General features: G+C 41.2%; 1 protein-coding gene across 1 annotated transcript in view; it reads left to right on the top strand.

The window, feature by feature from the left end:
* The window catches only part of DEPTOR (DEP domain containing MTOR interacting protein), a 144,505-nt gene extending 119,216 nt beyond the window's left edge, over positions 1–25,289 (top strand). The window contains exon 9 of the mRNA XM_014867695.3: positions 20,151–25,289. Coding sequence (XP_014723181.1) covers positions 20,151–20,279 — 129 coding nt within the window. The 3' untranslated portion in view covers positions 20,280–25,289. The remainder of the gene's footprint in view (positions 1–20,150) is intronic.
* Positions 25,290–26,518: the final 1,229 nt, after the last annotated feature.

The following is a 26,518-nucleotide window of genomic DNA, read 5'->3' on the forward strand; positions in this document are numbered from 1 at the left end:
ATTTTCTGCTGCATCTGTCCTTCAGCCCCCATGCACAAACACATGCCTTCCACCAGTGCTACTGTGGAACCAGAATGCAGAATCTACAGAAGACCTCCACATTGGCAGGGACCCAAGGATGCTGTGATCCATACAGGACATCTCTGGGCCAGGGGCTCTTGCAGGTCTTTTGACATCACCTTCAAACTAGTTTGACTTCTGGGAGGTGAAGGAAGCCATTAGCAATGTTTAATGATCATTGGCTAGCTTTTATTCTTGGCTCTTATCTGAGATTTTCCATTGAGTGGATTTATAAATGAAATGTGTTTGAAATTCACCCATATATAGGTGTCTGTTGAACTTCCAACACCAATGGTGGTGTTATTTCCACTACCAATGATCAGAAACTTAGAGCTAGAAAGATTCTGCTGGTTCTTAACATTATTTTAGGATCATATTCCTCTTTGAGAATCTAATGACAGCTATGGAGCCTCTTCCCAGGAGAAAGGATAGGTGAGAGTGTGTGGGTGTGTGTGTGGGGGGGTGTGTGTGTGAGTCACATTTGCAAACAGTCTTATGCTGTTTATAAATCATCTAAAACTTATCCATGGACCCCAGGATCAAAATCTCCCAGTCTAACCTCCTCATTTTATAGGAAAGGAAAGGAAAACCCACAGAAGTGAAATGACTTATTCAGGGTTAAGTGAGATAACCAGGACTAGGATCTGAGCACTCTGGACCATGCTGTTAAATGATCCGTGTGTAATAGATCAACATTCATGCTGGCTCGTGGGGCACCCAGTTTATATTATTTCCATCCCTCCTCTACTCCACCCTGACCATCATGGTCAGTTCAGTAATTAATATGATATGGGCTGTTTTGAGATTGTATTATGTTCACCTGTTTTTAATAATAATAATGCCTTGCTTTTGTAAAACGTGTCAAAGAATGTTACATTTCTCGTTGTATTCTCACAACTTCCTGAAGTAGAGCTGAGTAAGTACTATTAACTCCATTTTACCTGTAAGAAAATCAGGACCCAAGCAGGTTGTTCAAGGCCAAGTGAAGAGTGAATTCCAGCTCTTCTTATGCTGTGAATTCTGTTTGGGGGCACTGGGCTTGCATATCCTCTTGTTTAAAACAAGCATAAGTAAGAACAAAAAGATCCCAAAATAAACACAACAAAACCACAAAGATCCTTGAATGAATGCCCAGACCAGTGTTTCTCAACCTTCACTGTACCCCAGAATCACCTGGGAAACTCCTAAAAGCTATCCAAAGATAGGATTGAGTTGGTCTGGGGTGAGGCCCAGACATGGGTGCTTTTGGGAAACTCCCAGGTGATTTTAATGGCAGCAGCCAAGAGTGAGGACTACCATCCCAGAGCTCTTAAAAGACACACACAACGTGCACGATCCGTTCATCTTGTTGGATGAGAGGCTACGCTGATTTTCATGCCTCAGATTCAAAGGGAAGGCAGTGTTCCAGAGTTTGTTTTTGAAATACATTGCGAAGGCATTTGGATGATGTACTTTTGGTATTGAGGTATTTCCTTGCAGCATATCAGTTACAAGCACATTTGGAAATATGTTAGCTCCACTTGACGTCAAAATTTGCAGGGAGCAAAACAAGCAGAGCAGCAGCCCCCAAACCTCGGTAACACTGTTTTTAAGCCCGTGTTGCTCATGCTGTCATCTTAGCTGCTTTGAATCGTTACAGCTGTGCCATGTGGTACTCAAGAAACCCAGCTTCCCCTCCACTGCCACTGTAAAACACAGCTCTTGTTGCATGTCCTGTACCCAGGGATGGAATTTCAGGATGAGGTTTCAGCCCCATTTGATGGCGAGGCTGCCAGTGAACAGCTGTGGCCTTGTACCCTGGGAAGGTTCCACTGTGTCCCGTTCTCTTTAAGCAGCAGAGGGTTTTTAAAAGAAAAGGAAAATATACTGCATACTGTTCCAAGGAAAATTGAAGCTGGTGGAGGTCAATTTCTTATTAATTCAAATATACTTTTGAGTCTTTAGTTTTAAAGCATGGATGTTTCTCTGCTCAGGAGAAAATGTTTACTTTTTTTCCTCCCCGTTCATACCTAGACCTGTAGCCACTCGGAGTTGGCAGAAGTTTGTGCTGACTGATGAAAAGCTCACAGACCATGGTTTTAAATGGGGCTCTCTTGCTGGGGTGGCCAAAGCCAGCGCTCAGTATAAGGAAGGCCCATAGAGCCACTCTGCACGTCGGAGGAGAAAGCTGTTTTTGTCATGGCTACTTGTGACTAGTTGTTACCACAGTGGGACCACAGGGCCCTAACTAAACCGTGTTCTGGGTGGGGTGGCTGCCTGCATGTGCCCACAGCTAGGGTTGATGAGATCAAGTTCTACTTCCCAGAGCTGAGTAATCAGGACCAGGCACTCACTGTATCTTTGTGGGCCCAGAGGTGGCATTCCTGTCTTCTGTCTTAGCTAGGTCAGGGGAGGCAGAGTACCACGGGGTACCCATGTCTGTGGAAGCTGGAATCCTAGGCTGCGGGTCCATGGGTGGAACATGACTTAACGTGTCTCAGACTCTGTGGAGAATCTGAAGTCATTCTCTTCACAAGCTTCTGATCATGTGGAAATAGGATATATACAAAGGGAAATAGCTGGGAAAAAAATACATGTTTGTCTGCAATTAGATGTTCCATTGTGCAGTAACAATTCCATGCCCATCACCCACTGCTCCACCCATCACCTCTATGTCAATAACTCCCAAAGTGGACTCTTCACCTCAAGCTCTCTCAGAGCTCCAGGCCCATATTCCCTCTTATCCTGGACACCAGTGCCAGCATATCTCATCAGCGTGGTAATCTCTAAGTCCCTACTCCTCTGCGCCTTTAACTCACTCCTGTTGATCCTCAGCCTCCAGCCTCAAATCTATCAGCACTGTCTGTGCAGTGAGCCTCCATTTTTATGCCTCCCTTAGATTCCCACCGCTACAGCTTGAGTTCTGGCTTTTTCATCCTCTGCCCCAAGCCTGGGTGACTGGTTTTGTTTTGTTTTGTTTTGTTTTTTTTGACACTTCTTTTAGAGGGTCTGGTGGTAAGAGTGAGATTTCTTCTTATTACTCAGGCTGGCAGTTGGGAAGAAGAGCTGGACACAGAATACGGGAGAGCAAGGATGAGCTAGAAACTATCAGCCCTTCTGCATTTATCTCTCACCTCAAAGGAAAGAGAGAACCAGATGTAATTCATCAACACCTTTGCATGGATATTAATACCTTCACTTTACTGCTCATTTTGTGTCCCCTGGATCCTCAGCAAGTGCCTCAGTTTTTTATGGTTCCCAAACCTTTCTTTATTCCTGGTTGGGTGACCCTAGCTTCCATTCCTAAAGTTTCTGGAATGGGACTGTAAGAGAAACTGGTGAAGAAATCTCTGGAAGGCTGTGACCTCATTGGCTGGTCAGCAGGGCTGTCAGTGAGGGAGAACGGCAGGTGGAGCAGCACAGAACAAGGGCAGGCTGCAACTCTTCCACTGCACCTCTGTGTCAGCCTCTCCCTGAATTTATCCATGGATGGCAGCCATGTGTCATGTTCACTGCTTTGCTTCCACTTCCAGATATTATGCTAATTTCTCCTTGTGGCCAACTTGAACCTGGAACTGCTCTGGAAAGGGAATCTGGGAAATGTAGTTCTAGATTGGCCAAGTTGACACCACAGAGCTTCACTGTCTTATTTATATTCGTGTTCTTCCTAATATCTGGCCCACAAAATGTCCTCAGAACAAGTATGAGGAAGGGATGAGGAGAATGAATAGAAGATCCATCCAGTAAAGGAGAGGAGAGGATGCCCTGATAAAGGGGTAGAGAGTTTTCCTTGAGTATTGTACCCTGTACATGCTACTGCATATGGAGTTGTGTTACCTATATCTAGAGTGAGGTTGCTTCCACCATTGTCTCTATAAGCAGAATCTCTCTCTTTCTTGTTCCCTCTGACTCCCTGGAACAGGGACCCAAAAATGGATGAAGTGTTTAAGATAGGTGTTCTCTGTTTGGTCTTTTCTCTCCAAACTTCTAAAAAGAACTGGTTCTAGCAAACTCTAGTTGTGTACACAACATGGCTTATTTTAGCTACTTTATAAAAGACAGAAGAAATATCATCAGGCTGAATCTAGCCATCTGGAAGACTTTCCTGGAAGCGTTTTGAATGCCCAGAATGGAAGTCAGTTTTGCAGGGTTAGCCCATAAATTAATCACTTTCTTGCATAAAGACTTAGCAAAGGAGTTTGGTCCTGGCTAAGAATCCAGTGCTTTAGCATTGGAAGTAAACATTCACAGGTGTGGGAGCTGGCCTAGAGGGTAGACCACTTAATATAACTTAGTGTCTGGTATGTTCTACAGGGATAACAGCAAGAAGGAAGCAATTTTTGTTGGGCATCCTGCTGGGCACAGTGCTAGTTCCTTAGTATGTATGATCTTTTCTAATCTTTGTCACAACCCTGTGAGCTGGATGTTAGCTTTATTTTACAGTTGAGGCTGAAAGAGTTTGAGTCACAGCCTCTGGTTGTGCAACTAAAGAGCAGAGCCAAAAGCCAAGCTAGCCCAGGTCTGTCTCGCTCCAGAGCTCTTGGTCTGTCCATTATATCAGGGTGCCCTTCAAATGTGTTGAAGTTATCTTACTCTTCCGGTCATCAATTTCTCCATCTGGCTAATCTTGGCAAAATATGTTACTAACTCTGCCAGGCATTAGATGTTTCTCTAGGAATGGAGATTTTGGAGGGGACTTCAATCTTCAAATCCATTCAGTTCCCTGGGATTGGTGTTTGAGCTTCCTAAGATCCAGAATATAACACACTGGGCCACGCCCACTGTTTGTTGCTGGCCCATAGGAGGTGGGAGTTAGGAGGCTTTACTCCCAGTGTTTAGTCAAGTCACTGTGGAACTCTCTTGATCTTTCAGCGCAAGTTCTTGAACTGAAACAGTCCTGAGTAGCCTGATTGGCAGCCTCTGCCCCTGGCCTACAGAATGCTTGGTCCTTATTGTAACCCCAGGTACTGGTAGAATAAGGGGTGATGCTAGAGCAGAAACCAGAGGCTTGGCTCTGTCCCCTGGGAGCACTCAGTTCCCATTAGCCTGAGCAAAGAATTTCTAAGATTGCTTATCATGCCCCAAAAGAGGTTACTCCATGCCCAGGCCTATTTATAATCCTTTTACTTTTCCCACCAAAACACTACCAACTAGATAGTAGCTGTGTGTCTCTGCAAAGTGCACACACACACACACACACACACACATTTTGTTCTTAGCCCAAATCACAGCAGCGCCACCTTAGAGGGACAATAAGAATGAGGGGCCGGTTCCGTGGCCCAGTGGTTAAGTTCCCGCGTGCTCCGCTGCGGCAGCCCAGGGTTCAGATCTTGGGCGCGGACATGGCACCGCTCGTCAGGCCACATCCCACAACTAGAAGGACCTGCAACTAAGATATACAACTGTGTACAGTGGGGGTTTGGGGAGATAAAGCAGGAAAAAAAAAAAGAAGAAGAATGAGACTTTGGCTTTCTCTTTATGTCACCAACACACTACAGGTCACCTCTTTTGAATGAAATAGTATATGAAAAATGCATTGCCTTTGTGAAAACAAAGTTATAATGCAATTATTTGCCTGACAAATAACCTGTACTGCATGTCGTTTAGTAATCTATCTTTTAAAATCTTTGGTATATTAATTTTGCATTTTAGCATAATCTAGAAAAAAGCATAATAATTTCTGGGTGTTAAGTGGCTAATAAACATTCTAAGGACAAAGAGCTGATTGAGTAAAAGTTTCTTATAGAGGAAAGAATTTGAGTTGAGGGAGGAAGTCTGACCTTCTGGATCTTTCCTTTTAGCCGTGAGCTCCTGTGGGAGTTACTACATGTGTTGAGAGTGTGTCTCCTGCTATTGGAAGTCCCAGTGCTCATTACAGGGAATTTTAAGGAGCTGTATCCACAGTGTAAACCAACTTTGTATTGGGGGGAGGAGAGGGGGGAGGAGGGTGGGGAGGAGGGAATTTGCATATCCCCTGTGGTATAAAGGCTCCCAGGGGACAGATTCCTTTCCTTCAGTAGTAGAGGAGGTCCAGGGAATCTGCGGTTATAATGTGCACATGTTGGTTCTCTTCAGTGCCTGAACACTTTTTATAGCCTTGGGAAACCACCAGGTCAAGAGCTTGCTGTCTGTCCTTAGCACAAGCAGACCTTGGAAGTGGTTCTACTGCCGTCATGAGCCGCTTGTGGAAAAGGTGATATGAACCATCTGGTAGGCCACAAATCCTCCATGCATCCTGATCCACATCTCTAGAGAGAATCCCCAGGAAGGCATAACTTTGGGAATCTGAGTCCTGTGGACTGAACCAGGATTCCCCATATCTCTGTCTCCTTTAAGTGCACCACAGTCCCCCCTTGATTGACCCCCTTCAACTGGGCCAAAGGACCAAGGGTGAGTCTAGGTCTGAAAAAGACCTTTGGTCGATTTGGGCTGGAAGGAGGTAGATTCTGTTTGAAACCAGCAGGCACTTTGAATTTCTCCATTTGAAACAAAAATTCTTTGGAGTTGCTTTTGGTGGTGGTGGTTGTTTTATTGTGAAAGAAAGTCATTCTTACATACGGTTGGCTTTCCTTCAAGGCTAATTGTGCAGTCTGTTCTCTGGGGACCGCACATAGCCATATAGCATGCTTAAAATGCATCAAGCTTAGTGGAAGACTTTAATTCTCTGGAGAGAGAATCCTGTGTTTGTCCAAGATCTGGATCTCTGCCTCCTCCCACACCAGTCACTCTCCAGCCAGTTGCATATTTGGTGGAGAGATTTGTGGGACTACACATACAGCTGCAAATTTTCTTTCTTTTTTTTTTTTTCACAAGAACAGTTCTGCTGTCAGGGCTGTTATGCACTAAACACAGACGCACAACTTATTTGTTACAGCAGTGTCCAGAGCTCCTAAGTTGTATCCTTGTTGAATGTGAACATTTTTGTAAACATGAAAGTCTATGGATATGAGGAATTCATTCTATTGAGGTAACTAGCAAATCTTGACTCAGCTTATGTCTCTGTCTAATATTTTGGTGAGGGGCCATCCATGAGTCTGGTTACATTGTATGATGACTTCAGTTCTGAAGCAGTTTTGTTAAAGTGAATATCTTATGGACGGGACCAGAGATTCCTTAGCTGAATTCCACTGCTCTGTTTACTTTAAAATTATGCTGATTGTGTGTAGTAGCTTCTGGATTCTCTATCCTTGTGAGGTTCTCTTAGATTGGGGAAAAGTCTCTCTTATCACCCTGTATAATTTTTGGGTTTTTTTGTGAGGAAGTTTGGCCCTGAGCTAACATCTGTTGCCAATCTTCCTCTTTTTTTTTTTGCTTGAGGAAGACTGTTGCTGAGCTAACATCTGTGCCAATCTTCCTCTATTTTTTATGTGGGATGCCACCACAGCATGGCTTGACAAGTCATGCTAGATCTGCGCCCAGGATCTGAACCTGGGAACCCTGGGCTGCCAAAGTGGAGCTCGTGAACTTAATCATTACACCCCTGGGTTGGCCCCCATGTATGGTTTTTCATTTTTATTTTTCGTTTCTGACCTGAATGAATAAGTCCAACTAGACATCTATTTCCAATTCCCAAACCGGAACCTGGACTGGCTTTCCTGGGTATGGATCCATGCAATGGTTTCTCTCCCTTTCAACAGTCTGTACTTTCTATACTTACTGTTTACTGTTTACTTACTTACAGGGAAGAGATTGTGCAGGCAAAAGGATAGAAGAGAAAAACTAATATTTATTCAACATCTACTGGCATTAAACATTGGGCTTAGTACTTAATACTTAATCAGATTTAGTCCTCATAATAAATTTGATCCCCATTTTACAGATGAGTAAAGTATAACTCAGAGAATTTGTAACTTTCCCAAAGTCACATGGCTAGTGAATGATAAAGGTAAGAATTAAAACAATTTTTATTGCACTATATAGAAAACATACAAATTATTTATACACATCTCAAGCTATTACAAAGTGAACTACTAGTGAAACTGCCACCCAGGGATTCTAAGACCATGGATTAGTTGCCTACTTTTGAAAATTTATATAAATTAATCATGTGCAATCCTAGTGTTGGGGACATATCTAGAAGTGGAATTGCTGGGTCATAGGTTATGCATATGTGTTACCTATGATCACAATGATCTTCTGCCTAATTGTTCTTTCCTTTATTGAAAGTGGAGCAGAATAGTCTCCAACTATTATCATTGAATTGTCTGTTCATCCCTTGAAATTTGTGAATTTTGCTGTATGTGTTTTGGGGACTTTTTTGTTAGGTATATGTGTTTGGTACATGTATTTGTTAGAGGTATATGTTTAAAATTTTTGTATCTCCCTGACGGATTGGACCTTTTATCATCATAAAATGCCCCGCTTTTCTGCAGTGCTGCCTTTGTCATAAGTCTAGGGTCCATGTGTGGGGGTCAGTTTCTGGACTTTCAATTCTGTTACATTGGTCTATATGCCTGTAACAACACTACTCTGTCTTAATAGAATATGGCTTTATAATATGTCTCTTAGACTTTCTCTTGTGGTTGTCATTTATATACCTAAAACACACAAGTGCAGGAGAGAGACTCTCAGCTTACATTCCTTCATTTGTGTTGTTCTGCACTTCAGTTTGCATATCTAAAAATAATGTCACCTTTGCAAATTTAGTGTAAGCAAACACCTGACCTAGTTCTTGGCACATAAGTAACCAGTAAACTAAAGTTGTTAATAGAAAATATGCTGTTTAATCACTAGTAAATAGGAGTTATTTTTTTGCATGGAATTTTAGAGCTGAAAGGTACTTTGAAGTGCCTAACAAATATAAATTTTTTCAGCCCAATTTGTCAGATGAAAAATTAATGCTTAGAGAATTGAAGTAGGATGTTCAAGGTCGCTCAGCTCACTGGGTGCAGAGCTGAGACTGGAAATACCTCCTGACTCCCAGTTCAGTCCTTTCTCCATTACCCTATACTTAATTTTGCTCTTGGAGAAATCCTCTCTGGGGACAGAGGAAGGAAGGAGAGAATGAAGGTATCCCTGAAGAAAAACTTCTTAGGAAATCCATCTTTGCTGTGGATAAGTCAAGCTTTATAGACAAATGAAGGCTGCCTCACATTGAGCATGGTGACACCCATGCTGTTGATTACCTGATACCAACATTCTCACCCACCTACAGAAGACAGATGGTATATTGAATCTTCTGCTGTCTTGTTTCTATTGTGAAGCAAAGATTGCAACAACAAAAAAAGAATGTGAGTGGAATTGGTAATGCCAATTAAAGGCACAGATTAGGTAACATCATCACTGTGAAAAATGGTATGGTTTGGGGCTTGCTGACTGCATTATATGCAACATTTTTACCAAGGGTGATTATACATCCTACAATCATGTTATGTCTTTCCTCTTGGAATCTTTAAAATCTTCCTCCAAGAGTCATTAATCTTCACCTGACTCTAGCAGAAGAGAGGAGCTGCCCCCAGTGAGAGGAACCTTCCTCCTTCTCCTCCAGGTTATAAATAAACATGGTTATCTGAACTCTGGTTGAGGATAATAAGACGGCATACACCCCTGCCAGGGCTGGCCGAGATGTTAAGATTAGGTTGAGTTATTCTTAAAAAGTAAAAATGCCTCTTACCGCTCTCCATCATTTTCTTCCCTGCTAATGATGATGGTGGTGATGATGGTGGGGATAATGATGACCAAGTGAGGATTACTCCCTTTTCAAGAATGGTAGAAGGAAAAATGAAATGCAGCATTAAGAAATTCCCTATGTGTGTGAGGTGCTTAGATACCAGGTTGGGGTGTTCATCCATGTGGTATCAGTGCCAATTTTAGGGAGCTGATTATCTATTACTTGAGAGGCTGGGCAGCCTAGGGCTTAAGTATATGAGTTTGGAGTGAAATTCCTGGCTGCACCACTTATGGCTCCAGTTACTTTACTTCTCTGAATCTGGACCCTTGACTGTGAAATGGGAATAATAATAATAGTACCTGCCTCATAGGATATGTTAGGAATTTTAAATGAGATCATACATGTGAAGAACTTTGGGAGAATGAGAGGTGTTCCTCTCAGCTATAAGAGCGTCACCCATGCTGACTGGCAAGTTGTGAGCTAAGAAGAGGTCTGTCTGTACACCCTAAACCTATACAATGTTACATGTTAATTATATCTTAATAAAGCTGGGGAGGAAAAGAAGTGATGTAATGACTCCTCTTTCTCCCCCAAAAAAAGAAGTGGTCTGGGTGTATGGACAAAATGACTAGGCTTTGACAGGCATAGGTAACAGAAAGGAGAAATAACAAATGATCCATAAAAAGATAATGCTTTATTTAAATGTTTATCCTATTGCTTTCATAGTCTCATGACAGATTGTGAAAATCATGGTGTATGATTTGGAGCAAGGTTTAAAGAAATAGGAACAATCAAAATATAACTTTTTTCTCTTTCTAAACTCTAAACTTCAACAACTTTCAAATATTTTATAATCTATGCATGATTTTCTTTGCTCTGGTTCACCCTCAGCCTTCTTTTCTTTTTGATACTTTGGCTATCAGAAAGCCTCAAGCCTCATTCTCAGCAGGTCTGATTGTGGTGTGTATTTGCTACACCAACAATTGAAAGATGGAGGCTCCCATATGACTTTAAAAGTAGGTGTGGTCTGGGGCTGGCCCCGTGGCCGAGTGGCCGAGTGGTTAAGTTCGCACGCTCGGCTGCAGGTGGCCCAGTGTTTCGTTGGTTCGAATCCTGGGCGCGGACATGCCACTGCTCATCAAACCACACTGAGGCAGTGTCCCACATGCCGCAACTAGAAGGACCCACAATGAAGAATATACAACTATGTATTGGGGGGCTTTGGGGAGAAAAAGGAAAAAAATTAAAAAACCTTTAAAAAAAAAAAAAGTAGGTGTGGTCTAACATGACAGGTTTGGTTATTCTCGGTATTGTGTTTTGAGAAACTTGGATACTCTCTCTGATAATAGTTCTTTTTTTTTTCTGCTTTTTCTCCCCAAATCCCCCAAGTACATAGTTGTATATTTTAGTTGTGGGTCTTTCTAGTTGTGGCATGTGGGATGCCGCCTCAACGTGCCTAATAAGCAGTGCCATGTCCGCGCCCAGGATCCGAAGCAGCGAAACCCTGGGCTGCCGAAGCAGAGAGTGCAAACTTAACCACACGGCCACCGGGCTGGCCCCCTCTGATAATAGTTCTAAACTTAAACATTTTATACATTGTTATCATTAATTTTGAAGTCTAGAATATAGCAAAATTTGGCTCTAAAAATGAAATAGACTGCAGGCAAGTAATAGTTATAATAAAAACTGAAATGTCAGCCTCCCTCTTATACTTGAGGCTGTTAATGCTCGCAGTCATAGAATGCCTTATTATAAGACTAACAGGCATAAGATAAGCATTTAAACTAACTTTTGGTAGAGGAAATTCTGGTGGGTACTTTATAGCACTGTTTCTCAACATAGTGCTGTATCAGAGTCATCTGATATGCTCAATGAAAATGCAAATTCTTGGGACCCACCCCAGAAGAGTGGGATTTGGTAGGTCTTGGGTGAGATCTAAGAATTCACATATCCAATAAACCCCCAAAGGTGACTCATATTTGCACTACAGTTTAGTGCCATTGTTTTATACAGTTGGCCCTCCATATCTGTGGGTTTTGCATCTCCAAAATTTCCATCCACGGTTGGGTGAACCCATGGATGTGGAACCCACGGATACAGAGGGCCAACTGTATTCTTTTCACTAAGCTATTTTATATAAGGGACTTGAGCATCTGCAGATTTTGGTATACACAGGGGTCCCTGGGACCAATCTCTCCATGGATAGAGAAGGACAACTGTATTTGGGTGCACTTTCCACTTAAGCAATTTAACAGTGAAAATGGCCTAAATAATGTTGACTAAATGCATAGCTGGAACTTCTAACATGCAAATGGCCCCAAAAAAGCTTCCTCGTTAATTGGCATGTTTCCTGTCATAAGTAGCATTCAAGTAAGATAGCTTGGATGCCTGGCCGGGATTTGTAGAAAGTGTTCTACTTTTAGTGGGAGCTTGATGAGGAAGATCTCTCGAATACATCGGAGTGTTCCACTTGACGAAGAATTTAAGTATTAGCTTGCGCTTAACATCGTGATTCTGCTCTCTGTATCATTTGATTGGACAGGCTTCTATACCCTACTAACCAGGACTCTGGTCTTCCTGATTATTTTCTGTATCTACCTATGTCTTTCTTCTCCTTATGACTCTTTCTGTCTCTGAAACTTACTATCTTTTGGTCTCTGTCTTGCTAAATGTTTTGTTATTTTCAAGGAAAGTCTGAAGCAGCCTCACCCTCTAATCCTTCTTTCTCCTTCAAGATTAGAAAGAAAAAATTAGAGAAAAGCTAGAGTAGCATTCACATGAATGCAGCCATTTCAGGGATGCAAGTATCTTGGTGAATACAGATTTCCATGGCAGTGAGAAGACACTTATGTAATCATCAGTGTAGTGTTTCTCCCCAACCCCACTCCCACTTTCAATGAAACAATTGAATAATTGTGATGGAACTCCAGTCATACAAGAACTAGCGTGCAACTGCACAAGCCCATGGGCACTCAGTCTGTCTGGAGGGTTATCGTACATCTGCCAGGACTGGCGCAGGGAGAGGAATTAGAGGCAAGATTATTTAGTTGGTTTGGCTCCTTATCAGGAGGAAGGCTGGAGTTCAGCCTAGGTGTTTATCCCAACCTCATCACACCCTGAAATGTGCTGAGTCCTACCTCCCTCTTCCTGTTAACTCTTTCCAGACCTTCTCTGGGTTTGAGGACTTTCCTCCACTGCCCTCTTGCTCAGAGACATCACTTACCTATGACTTATGAAGGTTTTGTTCTTCGTTTTCATTAAAGATAATCTCCTTTCTACCCCTTCTGTATAAAGTTTAAGGTACTACCCTTCGTGTAGGAGATGAGTTCAGAGCAGCTACATGAGCTCATGATTGATCTCTCTTCTCTGAACTGGGAAATGAGAGCGTTGCAGTCAAATCTTTGAAAACAGATCTGAAACAAATAATTATAAGCAGAAGAAAAGCATCACAACTTCATTTGAATCCTCATTACCACCTATGAGTGGCATCTAAATGCCCAACCCCAGGTAGGGGTAATATGTACCCGAGATAGTTCTAGTCAGAGGCTGTCAACATGTTCTGTGTGTTTGTATGTGCTTTTTAATACAGAAGAGAAATAATTGTCCCCTAGGCTGTGTGCTTCCTGTGGTTACTCATAATGTGTATTTATTTGCAGAACATAGTGTACCATAGATGCTAGTTCAAAGTCCATTAAAACTGAATATGGTACATAGTTCTACCTGCATTTCTAGATCACTGGGGACGTTTTTAGTAACAGGACATTGGAACTGCTGGAACCACAGCAGTTGTTGAGACCACTTAGGGAGAGATGACGTCTTTCCTAACAGCCTGCTCTAAAAATACTTCCTTGAATGTAAGCATGATAAATGTCTGGAAGACTTTCTTTTTCCTCGTTCAAGGAACAAATTTGAAATAAATGTCTAAGTATACATATTTTTGAGGATTTTAAGTGACAAAAAAAGCAGCCCAACCTTAACTGAGTAAAAACCGTCTTATGATGTTGGAAGAGCCTAAGCTTCGAGATCACAAGATACTTGAGTGGACCTAGAGTGTTGAAGAGTTTAAGCAAAGGGCGAAAGCATTTGTCTTCTAATATTCTCACCGTACCTCAGACTTGCATATACATGCTTTGCTTTATAAATTTGTATTTATGTAGCACCGTGGAGTCATATGGAGTTCAGATTCCAGATGTGGCACTTAGTTCATGACCTTGAGCAAATAACCTCTCTGAGATTAAGTTTGTTCATAAGGGTTATATTGACGATCATGGGTTGCCAAAGATAGAAACCAGCTATCATAAGAAAAAGAAATTGATCTGAAGGATATCAAGAATGTAAGACAATCAGGGGCCGCCTGGTGGTGCAGCGGTTAAGGGCGCACGTTCCGCTTCCACAGCCCGGGGTTCGCCGATTTGATCCTGGGTGCCAACATGGCACCGCTTCGCAAGCCATGCTGTGGCAGGCATCCCACATATAAAATAGAGGAAGATGGGCACAGATGTTAGCTCAGGGCCAGTCTTCCTCAGCAAAAAGAGGAGGATTGGCAGCAGATGTTAGCTCACGGCTAATCTTCCTCAGAAAAAAAAGAATGTAAGATAATCAAAAGCAGGTCTAGGGAACCAGGCTTGAAAAAGGAGAGGAACCGCGGCAGGTCTAGGAATCTAAGTACCAGAGCAAATGGACTTTCTCTCCTGTGTTACTCAGCTCCAGATTCAGTGGTCCAGGAGGAGTCTGATTGGCCAGGATTGGGTTGGGTGACCTCATGGATAGGTCATGGTGACCTCATCATCAGCACCTTGGTTGGCATTCCTATCCATATTACCCATAGCAGGGGAAAGGTGATACCCGAAAAGGGTATCAAGTTCCTTTTGGCTGAATGACAGCTGGATGGCCAAAATCCAGCAGATGTCACCTCATGGCTGTTAGGAGGGTTTTTAATAAAGTAGGTAAAGTACCTGAACTGGTACTTGTAAAAGAATAGGTTTTTAGTAAATGGCAGAATTTATTGAGAAGATGGCTGCTGCTTTGAGAAGGAGCTTGCCTGTGATACTCGTCCTCCTAAGCTAAATTGTAAGCTTCATGAAGGCAAGGACTCAGCTATTTAAAATTTTATTTTATTTAAGTTCTCCCCATACTAGTTGGTACAAAGTGTCTTCGTTGTTTTCTCCATCACCCTATGACAGAAGGTCTTTACATGATGCTTTTCCTCCCAGAGGAGTGCTCAGGTGGCAGCACAGATAAGAAGGGTTGTGGGATACGAATGATTCATGGGACACTTGCTCTAACCCCACTCTTGTCCTCTGCTACTCTGGAGAGCATGTGAGGATGCAGGGGTATGAGATTGTCTTTATGCCTAAGGTAGCCTTGAATCAGCCTTGTTTTATAGAGTAAATCAGTCACAGACTTTGGTATTTGAGAAACGTATGTATGTACATGCATGTGTACACACACTCACCAAAAACAAATGACCCTCTTTATTTTTCTAAAATTAAATTCAATTAAGTCACCACTCACCAAGGTGGATGAGAAGTCCAATATAAGATTGTTTTGGTGACTGTTGCCCATGCTTTTCCTCTTTGGGATTATATGCTCCCCACCCCCATCCTGGGGTTTAGGCAGTCCAATAAAATGGGCTTTGAACAGCGTTAATTACGCTGCCACGGGTCCTTGCCCAGCTGGCCCTGCTGGCTGCCTCTTTCCCACCCCAGAACCTCTGGGCATAAGCCCTGAGCAGAGATCACTGAATGCGCATCCTTCCAAGCACACAGCCCTTAAGAATTCTTTCCGTAGCCTCCAAGGGCCCCCGCAATCAAGAAATACACAAGACCCCTGGCTTTGAACCGAACTTGCAACCCCTGTCTCCAGTCCACAGAGATCTGTGCACTGCTGGCATCAGGCCCCTCTTCCCTTTAGTTCTTTTTCTTAGTATCAGTTTTGCTGAGATATAATTCACATACCATGCAATTTACCCATGTAAAGTGTACGGTTCACTTGTTTTTGTTATATGCACAGATTGATGTAGCTATCACTGCAATCAATCTTAGAACATTTCTATCACCTCTAAAAGAAACCTGTACTCATTAGAATTCATTCCCATACCCCGCGCCCCTCCCCCCACCCCAGCCCTAGACAACCCCTAATCTACTTTCTGTCTCTGTAGATTTGTCAGTTCTGGACATTTCCTACAAATGGATTCATGCAACATGTGGTCTATTGTGACTGGCTTCTTTCACTTAGCATAATGATTTCAAGGTTCATCCATGTTGTATGATGTAGTTGGCTCCATTTTATTGCCAAATAACATTCCATTGTATGGATATACCAAATTTTATTTCACTCTTCATCCGTTGATGGACATGTGGGTTCCTTCAGTTCTTGAAGCATCAAGTCTCCCTCTCTTCAGCTCTTTCCCTCTAGTGGCCCCAGATCAGGGATCAGAGACTCTAATGCCCGTCAGCTAGATAGGTGAGGACCACAGCAAATGAGAAAGCATTGGCCCATCTAAAAGGGGTAGTCCCTAATCCACCATTGCCAAATGTCTGTGAGGACCTGGGGTTATGAGATCTTCACATTGTTCCAGAGAGGCTGGAATCTGGATCTTTTTTTTTTTTTTTTTTTTGAGGAAGATTAGCCCTGAGCTAACATCTGCTGCCAATCCTCCTCTTTTTGCTGAGGAAGACTGGCCCTGAGCTAACATCTGTGCCCATCTTCCTCTATTTTATATGTGGGATGCCTGCCACAGCATGGCTTGACAAGCAGTGTGCCATGTCCACACCCGGGATCCAAACCGGCAAACCCCAGGCCGCAGAAGCAGAACATGCAAACTTAACTGCTGCACCACTGGGCTGGCCCTGGAATCTGTATTTTTATGTGAAAATTTTCTAAATTTTTTTTTGTGTGTGAGAAAGATTGGCCCTGAGCCTAACATCCGTTGCCAGTCTTCCTCTTTTTGCTTGAGGAAGATTGTCACTGACCTAACATCTGTGCCAATCTTCCTCTATTTTATGTGGGATGCCGCCACAGCATGGCTTGATGAGTGGTGCTAGGTCCACACCTGGAATCTAAACCTGCAAACCCCAGGCTGCTGAAGCGGAGTGTGCAAACTTAATCACTATGCCGCTGGGCTGGCCCTCAAAATTTTCTCATTTTCAAATGTTGGTCAGTTAAAACAAACGAACACTATGTGGGAGAGATAGAATACAATTTTGGTTGAGAATAAATGCTGAAGGTAATCCCTCAGTGATGCAGAGACACATCTTATCTTTGGGAGCCTGTGAAGAGTTAGGTGGAGTGTGAGCTCACCTGGCAACTTCTGCCCCTTCATTTAGCAACACAAAAATGCTGTCCGTTCCTTTGGAGGAAAGTAAGACTCAGGTCTAAATTCAATGCTCTGGATCCTGGTTGGGGAGGGGGTGGAATTCTTCTCATTCTTTGCCTCATGAGTGTGCTGGAGCAGAAAAAACAAACTACCGGCTAACGTCTACATTAAATTAGTGCTAAATTGGCCCACAAATTACTTGTGGCCTACTTCAGAATAGATCATGACCTGCTAGCGTGACCTTGATTATGACTACGACTCCAACCGTGGTGGAGAACTTCTGATTCTGTGCAAGATATGCCCTGAATCCGTGAGGACAGTTTTGTGGAAATGAGAAAGGGAGAAACAGTGATTGTGTGGTCTCCTTATGTAGAAAGATACTAGTCATGTAGATTAGGGAGTGGAAAATATTGAGGTTTATGACAACAGCAAGTGTTTATTGAGTAAATAACCACTCTGCTTGCCACTGTCCACTTTCCACTTTGGTTTGTGTGTAACCATGGGGAAGTGGGTATTTTTGAAGGGGAAGAAGTTCAGTGCTGGCCTGGTGGCGCAGCAGTTAAGTGCACACATTCCGCTTTGGCGGCCCAGGGTTCGCCGGCCCAGATCGGGGTGTGAACATGGCACCGCTTGGCAAAAGAATAAAATAAAGAGAAAGAAGTTCATAGAACTCAGCATTGGTGTGGTGCTTGACTTTGCCAAGAGGTTTTAAATTCATTATCTAATTTGAACCTGTGAGAATAAGCATTTTAAGCTAACTGTGTTTTATAAATGGTGTCCTTAAGACATAAAGGAAGACAAATGACTTGATTAAGATCATCCAACCAAGGAGCCTAGGACTTAAATCCCTATTTGGATTCCAAATCCCACATCTTTTTCACGGATTAGAGCTGCCCTTTTACTACTTTCCAATTTTGGTTTATCTGAGTAATAGGTATAGATATTTTTAGACTTAATAATATAGTATTTTATATTCATTTATCTTATATACTTTATGTTATTTCTATATTTAAAATGTATTTTATATTTTTATACAGTCATGCAACGCTTAATGACACGGGTACGTTCTGAGAAATGCATCGTTAGGCGATTTCATCGTTGTACGAGCATTACAGAGTACACTTACACAAACCTAGATGATACAGTCTACTAAGCACCTAGGCTATATGGCACAGTCTTAAGGGACCACTGTCACATATGCAACCTGTCATCAACCGAAACATCGTTATGCAGCACATGACTATAGTTCATGTTATTTGTATATTATATTAATATAGTGTTTGTTTATATTAATATTACCCACTCAGAAAACAATAAAACGGTGATTTTCAAAGTGTTTTAGTATTTTCCCATTCTTTGTTTGAGTTATCAACACTAAGTCAATTAATAAATAATTGGGAGCAGGTGTGCATATTAACTCCTCAGGCATTATGCTTAAAGAAGTGTGATGAGAACAACAGATAACTCGAGATGTCATTAAATTAATCAGTCTCCACCAAGCGATCTCCTTTCCTTCCTCTCTCCTCAACTTCTCTCTCTTCTTCCCTTTTGCCTTTTTTTCTTTCCTCTTTTTTCTTTTATTTTTCCAGTAAGTGAAGTGATAATTTATAAGAAGCAAGAAGCCCTTCAGGCTCTCTCCTAATTGTGCTTGTTTGCTTAGTACACTTATTCGTTCAATCCACTCAACAATGAATATTTATTGAGTACTTCGTTAGTTTCCTATTGCTGCTGCAACAAATTAATGCAAACTTGGCTGCTGAAAACAATGCAAATGTATTATCCTCTAGTTCTGGAGACAAAAGTCTAAAATAAAGATGTCAGCAGGTCTGCATTCCTTCTGGAGGTTCTGAGCAGAGAATCCATTTCCTTGCCTTCTTCAGCTTCTAGACGCCACTTGCATTCCTTCGCTCCTGTGTCTCTTCCTGGTATCACTCTTGCTTTTGTTGTCACACCTCCTGCTTCTTTCTGCCTTTGACTTTCTTGTCTCCCTCTTATAAGGACCCTTGTGATTACATTGGACCCACCTGGATAATCAAGGATACTCTCCCTATGTTAAAATCAGCTGATTAGCACTCCAAGTCCATCTGCTATCTTAATTCCCCATTGCCTTGTAAACTAACATTCACAGGTTGGGGATTAGGACATGGACATCTTTGGGGGTTGGGGGTATTATTCAGCTTATCACAGGTACCTACCATGTGCCAGGCACTGTACATACTTATATTCTGTTTGGTTATGTTTTACTAATTAGATGCACTTCTCACTGACAGCTGGCGATCTGTGTGTCTCTCCATTTTTCTATTTGAGTGACATAATCAGTCATGTCCAATGTCCACCTCTTCAGACACACAACAGACATCCCATTTGTTAATTTGTGTCAGCTAAATGAAAGGTGCCGAGCATCTGATGCCACCACCAACCTCAAGAGAAGTACCTCCATTTCGGGCAGTAGCTGTGGGTCAGTATCAAGCTCACTTTGACATGTCCAGAGTGGCCTCTCATTGAATGATGTAATGAGACTTTTTAATTGTAATTCTCTCTCCTATCACAGGTTAACTAACACTCACTTGGTATAAAATGTGACCTTTGTTGGCCTCATCCATTTTTGTAAGGATGGCAAATAGGAAAATGTGTGGAATTTATCTTCTCAACTGGGACACCTTGGCAAGTGAAGGAGGAACTATTAATAATCGTACCAGAACAATGGGTGTAAAACAGGACTGTCTTGGGAACACTGTGCCTATATATTGAGTCCAAATGAACAATAACAGCTACCAACACTGTGACTATGAAAATGTACTGACTACCCTATAGGTTCTGAGCACTAGTTTACCTCATTTAATTCTTACAACAATCTTATAGGTATTATTATTATTGTTAATCTTCCCTATTTTAGAGTTGAGGGAAATGAAGCTTAGAAATTTAAATACCTAGCTTAAGCTAGTAAATTGCTGAGTTAGGATTTAAATCCAATTTTGTAAAACACTAAAAAAATGCTTTTTCCATCATTTTGCCTTCGAGAAAAAGTGTAGTTTTTTGGAAGTTATTGAATTGGAGTTGTCAGCTGAGTGTAGTTGAGTATTTTAAGAATGACGTTACCTGTTGGAGATCTACAATGTCTTCATTAGAGGTCCAGGAAAAACCAGGAGCTGTAAGAGATTCTTTTTTTTGTCTTGCCTTTAGGTATGTCAGTTCGTCGTCTCTGTAAATGGGCTCAACGTGCTGCATGTTGACTACCGGACCGTGAGCAATCTGATTCTGACGGGCCCACGGACCATTGTCATGGAAGTCATGGAAGAGTTGGAGTGCTGAGCACGTGACCCTCCCAGTTCTTGGAGCAGCCTGTGGATGATGAAAGCCAGAACAACACAGGGCAATGCGATGACAAGACTTCCATACAAACGGATGGCTTTGGACATACCAATCTTTTCTCTGAACATAGACGTCTTAATTCGAGTTTCATACACTGTTTAAATGTGGAAGAACCGGGTAATACATGGTTAAAAGATAAAAAGCTTATGTCAGTGTAGAGAAAATTTGTGAAACAGAATTTTCTTTCATGCTAGAATTGCCTTACTTGATTTCTATTTGTAGCTCTCATCCATTGTTTTTTATCTTAGTTTGCAGAAAGTTGTTGAAATGCTTCTCTAGCCAAAACTGCAACAGGATGAAATCCCCTTGTTAGCGGTCACTAGAGTAGTTTTTACGGACTTAACATTGAACTCCCACCAAAATTAGCATGGAACTGTTCATTAGAGGATCTAGATTTCACTGAACTTCAAATTAAAGCAACATCCAAAGGAATATTACCTGTTAATTAGCATTTTGAAGAAGGTTCTAAAGCATTCAAGTGTTTAAAAGCCATCAGAAAAATGACTTTTTCTTAATTCCTGCCTTTAGTATCAACTTTTAACTTAACATATGGTTTCAATTATGGCATTAGTTAAAACACACAAATTTTGTGACGATATGGGTGGGTCGATGGGGAAGATACAGCTTAAAATTGTTTTCTGTTTTCTCTTTCTGAGCCTAAATCATTTTGTTCTATCAATCAACTACAGCAGCTTTCTAGAATTAATCCTGAATATGGTGAATGTCAAAACAGAGACGTTTGTATATACACATATAATTCAAAATCAACAAGCCTCTGGCAAGATTTGACTTTGAGACTGTCCCTTTTTAAGTGAAGTATTCTAAAACTTGGCTCATATGTGATAAAACTTGAAACTAAATTGCCTATTGGCCTGAATTTTTAATAGCTTTCTAGTGTAACATATTCTAAGGACATGATATGCTGCTTATTTGGCAAGATTATTTTTCACCAAAAGCACCCACCTGTGCTGTAACTTTTCAGCTCGCTTGTATATATGTATGTTTCTTTTCGTGGTCTAGAAAAGAACACCTTTTGGGGCTTGGTGTATAGAGGAAACTCCTCAAAGTGCCAAATTAGGGAGTCAGGGAATGCTAAATTCTTCTTAATATCATATAATACATTCTGAACGATGAAGTTACTTTCTTATCGTGTATTAACAAAATAAAATATGAATGTTGTACCTCAGTCATTTTTTGTGATAGGTTATCGTAAGTATTGGTACTGGTGGAATAGACATGCTGTGCTAACGATGTTACGTATATATATGTTTCTGGTAATCCAACTTTTCTGATCTGTAGCTTTAGTCAGAGATTAAGATTTGGAAGTAATACAGAAAGTCTAACATTAATATTGTCGATCTACATTTGAGAAATATTATCATCTCTGTGTGTATGTGCATTTATACTGTATGCCAGGCTCTGTGCTATGACATTTAACATATATGATCTCTTTTAATCTTCATCACAACCCTGCAAGGTAGTTTTATCACTCTCATTTTTCAGATGTGGAAACTAAATCTGAGCAAGGTTAAAAAGAGTCTCTAAGTTCACACAGCTGCAAAAGCCTGGATTCAAACGTGGGTTTATTTAGTATTAAACACTTTACCACCCGCACCCCCACCCAAACCTTTCCCCATTTAGGGACCTTCTGTTGAGGGCTTATTCTGTAGCCGGTGCTGTGCTAAAACTGTGTGTTGCTTTTCCTTCTTGACCTGTGAGGTCAATATTGTCATTATCCCCATTTTACAACTGATGAAACCGACTCCTAAAGAGCTAAGTCATATGCTCAAGCCCACACAACTAGTTAAGTGGGAGGCCTTACCATTTGGCTTTAAAAACTTTTACAACATCTTTAAAAGACAAGTCTTAAATGCTTTCTGTCCCCAGATACTCATTAGTTGACAAAAGAAGAAGGAATGCCTTCTGGGGAATGGCATCTTCTTCTTGCCTACTACTTGTATTGTTTACTCACGTCCTCATGCCCGTTATCTTGGACTCCAGTATAATATCACTTCCCTTTAGCCAATCTAAGCACCAGAGAAGCATGTACCTTTATCTGTTCCACACAGCCTCTTGCCCTTGACGTTTCTTTGATTCCGAGAGTGCCATTGACGTTTTTGGTCAAAGGAATAGGAAGGAAGGAAAGGAGGAAGGAAGGAACTGTTTCCTCCTTTGGCTCCCATCACCTTCAGTTTAAAGGCCAAATGCCAAAGAATTCTACTTAAGGCCAAGAGAGCTTTACCTTAGCTACCCGCCCCCAGCCCACCCCTGACATCCTCACACTGTAATTAAAGTGAATGCTCCTACTCCAATAGGGGCCCCGTTTAGCTCCCTCTAGCCATTGCACATGCAATTTCTCCTCCCTGAAATATTCTTTTTTCCTTCTTTGCTTGGGAAAATCTGTCTTATTAACTCCATTTAGATATTATCTCCTCTGATGCCCTAGTTCTGGGATTGTTGCTCCTTCTCTCAAGTCCCATGAACCCTTATGTAGCACACCCTGTAATTATAGCACTGATGTGACATTTATTTTGAAATTGTCCCCTTACATATCTGTTTCCCTAACTACATCTAAGCATCTGTAGAACAGGGACTGTGTCTTGTTACCCAAGGCATTCCCTTTACTTAGCACAGTTCCACACGGTAGTGTGTCAGCTATCCACTGCAGTCTAACGAACCACCCCAAGATGTTTCTTATAACACTATTTATTTGCTCATGATGCTGTGGGTTGGCAGTTTGGGTGGAGCTCTGCTGGGATGGCGAGCCACTGCTTCACGTGTTGCTGATTGGGTTCACACAAACATTTGTGGTCAGTGAGCAGGTTGATTGGAGGCTGGCTGATCTTGGATGGCTTCATGTATATGTCTCACTGTTGGCTGGGGCTGTTGGTTGAGGTGCCTCAGTTCCACTCAATGTGGCCTTTCCCCACAGCTAGCCCAGCTAGCCCCACAGCTATCCTCATTAGGCCTCATGAGATGGAAGAGGGTGAGAAGGGAAACTGCAAGACCTTCTGTGGACTTGCTTGAAAGTCACACAGTGTTAGTTCCATAGCATTTTGGTGGCCAAAGGAAGTCATGATTCTAGCTCAGAATTAAGAGGTGGGGAAATAGACTCTACCTTTTGATAGGAGGAGCTGCAAGGAATTTTTGGCTATTTTTAATCCACCAAGAGAGGGTACTCAACGATTTATTGAATGAAGGACCAAGAAGTTACCTAGTTATTGAAAGGCCTCATCTATCCAGATGCAAATTACTCTTCAAATACTGGGCATTAAGTTGGGAATAAAGCCCAATGCCTCATGAAGACTTCAGTCAGAAAATCCTAAAATGATAGCTCTACATGGAGCCATGGTGAGCACAGTTTAGTCTTATTTTGCTGGTGAGGAAACTGAGGTGTGGTATGGTCAGGTGGCATCCCAACCTCATGAGGCTTGTTGGGGCGAGAGCCTGGACCACATGCTGGTCTCCTCCTCTTCAATCCTAAGTCCTTTACAGTATAGCCTTCTGCGGTGGAGGCTAAGCCAGTGAAAATAGGCCTTTGGCTTTGGGATGTTCATAAAATGCAAGTAGTGCCACGCACCTGTGAAGGTAAAGGTGAGTTAATTTTAATTGATTCAGGCCTTGGGTGTTAAATATTATTTTAAAAAATAAGGGTTTTTATGTCGTATGTTGACAGTTGAATTGCTTTAAAATTTAGAAACTCCACTCCTAAATATAACACAAGAATTATTGTAAATTAACAGTAATCAATATTCCTGAGTTTCTATTTTACATGTATGTGCGTGTCTGTGTGTATCAATGTCTTATGTGAAATTTCGCTCATTGAGAATCCCTGAAATGGCTTTTTTTGTCTTCACAGAATACACTTTTGACTTTTCAGGTGTTTGTGTAATATGTTTATATTCTTGTGATGAAGAGGGAAATCATTTTTTCTTTCTTTATTAGCATAGTACGTGCTATCAGTGCAAATTTGAAACAGACATTAATTCTGCTGCCGAAAGAAAAACGCAGTTGCCTTTTGGGTTGGTGTTATTGTCTGATGTGTGATTATTAATCTCTGTTAAATAATTGTATGCATTGATAAGGGGACTAGTTGAGAAATAGTGAGTGACATGAAGAAGATATCCATGTTTGAGTAGATTAAATGAGCAATCAACTTCATACCACCTTATAAAAGGTGAATGTTGGAGTGGTAGCAGTTAATAAATTAAAAGTCATTGCTTTCAGTTCAAAATGGAGTCTCACATTTCCAAATATTCATTCCTTTCAAATATGTTATGAAAATAATCTGCTTTCAAGATCTATTTTAAACTGATGATATTAGCTGTTCTCTCCTGTTGGGTATTAAGCCTATTTCATTTTGACTCTAAATGATCAGAATAACTCTAGAACATTTCAGTTTGCTAATTGATTAGAGTCTATTAATGTCATTGACCGTGGTTTTACTCATTTAAGGCAGAATTTCAGGTATAATATGTTTTCCCTGAGTTCAAAACCAAAAGGACAATTCTGCAGGGTACCAAAATGAAGTTTATTGTCAAAGTTAGCATATGGTATTGTCAAATGCATTAATATATGTACTTAATATATGCGTTATTTTTAAGTTATGTTGAAATTTATTTCTTCTCTTTCTCAAAAATTGTAGCATAATACTTGAAATTATAATATGAAAATAGTATAGCATGAAATAAATCTTAAATTTTTAAACCAGTGACTTTAGGGTTTCAGCTTTTCCTATCTTTTAGACAAATTAGCCATTTTTTATCCTAAGAAAGGGTTGCATTGTAAAGCTGATCTACTACTGACCTATCAGAGAAAACACATGGGACTCATACCTAATTCTCTAATGTAGCCAAAAGTGCCATTTGTAAAACTACTTAATGATGGATGTCTTCTGAAGCTTTTTTGCCTGAAAAAAAAAAAGTGCATTAAAAAGCTTTTTCTCTACTATACTTGATTTGGAATCATTTTCTCCCTGCACAGGGCAGTGTTGATGAGTGTTGTGAATAGTCCATATGGAAAATGCTATGTGGTTGTTTACTACTCTGGGAGAATATGAGTTCTTTTGTATTTTGAACTAATTAGGAAATTGGTTACATAATTCCATATGGGTAGGGGGCCGGACGAAGTATGGAGGGGAGTGGTTATTTGGATTACACTCAATATTAACCAAAAGAACTTTATATTTTTCTCTCATTTATTCACTCACTAATTCACTCATTCAAGAAATTTCCCTGAGGTCACTGTATATCGGCCCTAGGAAGACAAAACTGAGTAGACATGATCCTGGAGCCAGCTCAACCTTTGAGTTGCCTTTGGGCCTGACTCCTAGAAGTCTGTTCTCCATGGAGGAGGGGAATGTGCAGTCATGGTATTGAAGTCGGTGGTTTAATGCCAGAAGCTACCATCCAACCCAACAACCAGAACACTGACAACAACTTACATTCAACTATGTTCTCCTTCCCAATCCTGTCCCTACTTTCCCATAGCCAAGGTAACCACAATGGTGGATGTTGAGGTTACCATTCTATTATTCTTTTTGTTCTTATTAATTGTTTAGGGTTTTTAAAATGAACTTTATTGGGCCAACCCCATGGCCTAGTAGTTAAGTTCAGCACGCTCTGCTTCAGCACCCCAGGTTCAGTTCCCAGGAGTGGGCATACACCACTCCTCAGTGGCCATGCTGTGGCAGCAACCCACATACAAAATAGAGGAAGTTTGGCACAGATGTTAGCTCAGGGCAAATATTCCACAACCAAAAAGAGGAGATTGGCAACAGATGGTAGCTCAGGGTGACTCTTCCTCAGCAAAAATAAAAATAAAAATAAAATAAAATAAAATGAACTTTATTAAAAAAGCATCAAGTGTTGTATAATCTTCTGGGACGTGGTCATTTTCCTTCAGGACTGTATTACTAAGATTCTTCTAGATTTTTGTGCATATTTGTAATGAATTCATTTTTCACAGCTTCATAAATTGCCAGAGCACAAATTATTTCTCTGTTTTCCTGTCATTGGGCATTTGGGTTGTTTCCTTGTTGTTGTTATAAATTGTGTTACTATGAATGCTCTTATACAGCTCCTGGGAACAAGTAAAGAAATTCTCTTAGGTATCCACTTAGGAGAATTTCTGAGTCATGGGAAATGTGAATACTGACTTTACAAGGTCACATCTAACTA

Source organism: Equus asinus, chromosome 12 (genome assembly GCF_041296235.1).
Source record: "Equus asinus isolate D_3611 breed Donkey chromosome 12, EquAss-T2T_v2, whole genome shotgun sequence".
Classification (NCBI taxonomy): domain Eukaryota; kingdom Metazoa; phylum Chordata; class Mammalia; order Perissodactyla; family Equidae; genus Equus; species Equus asinus.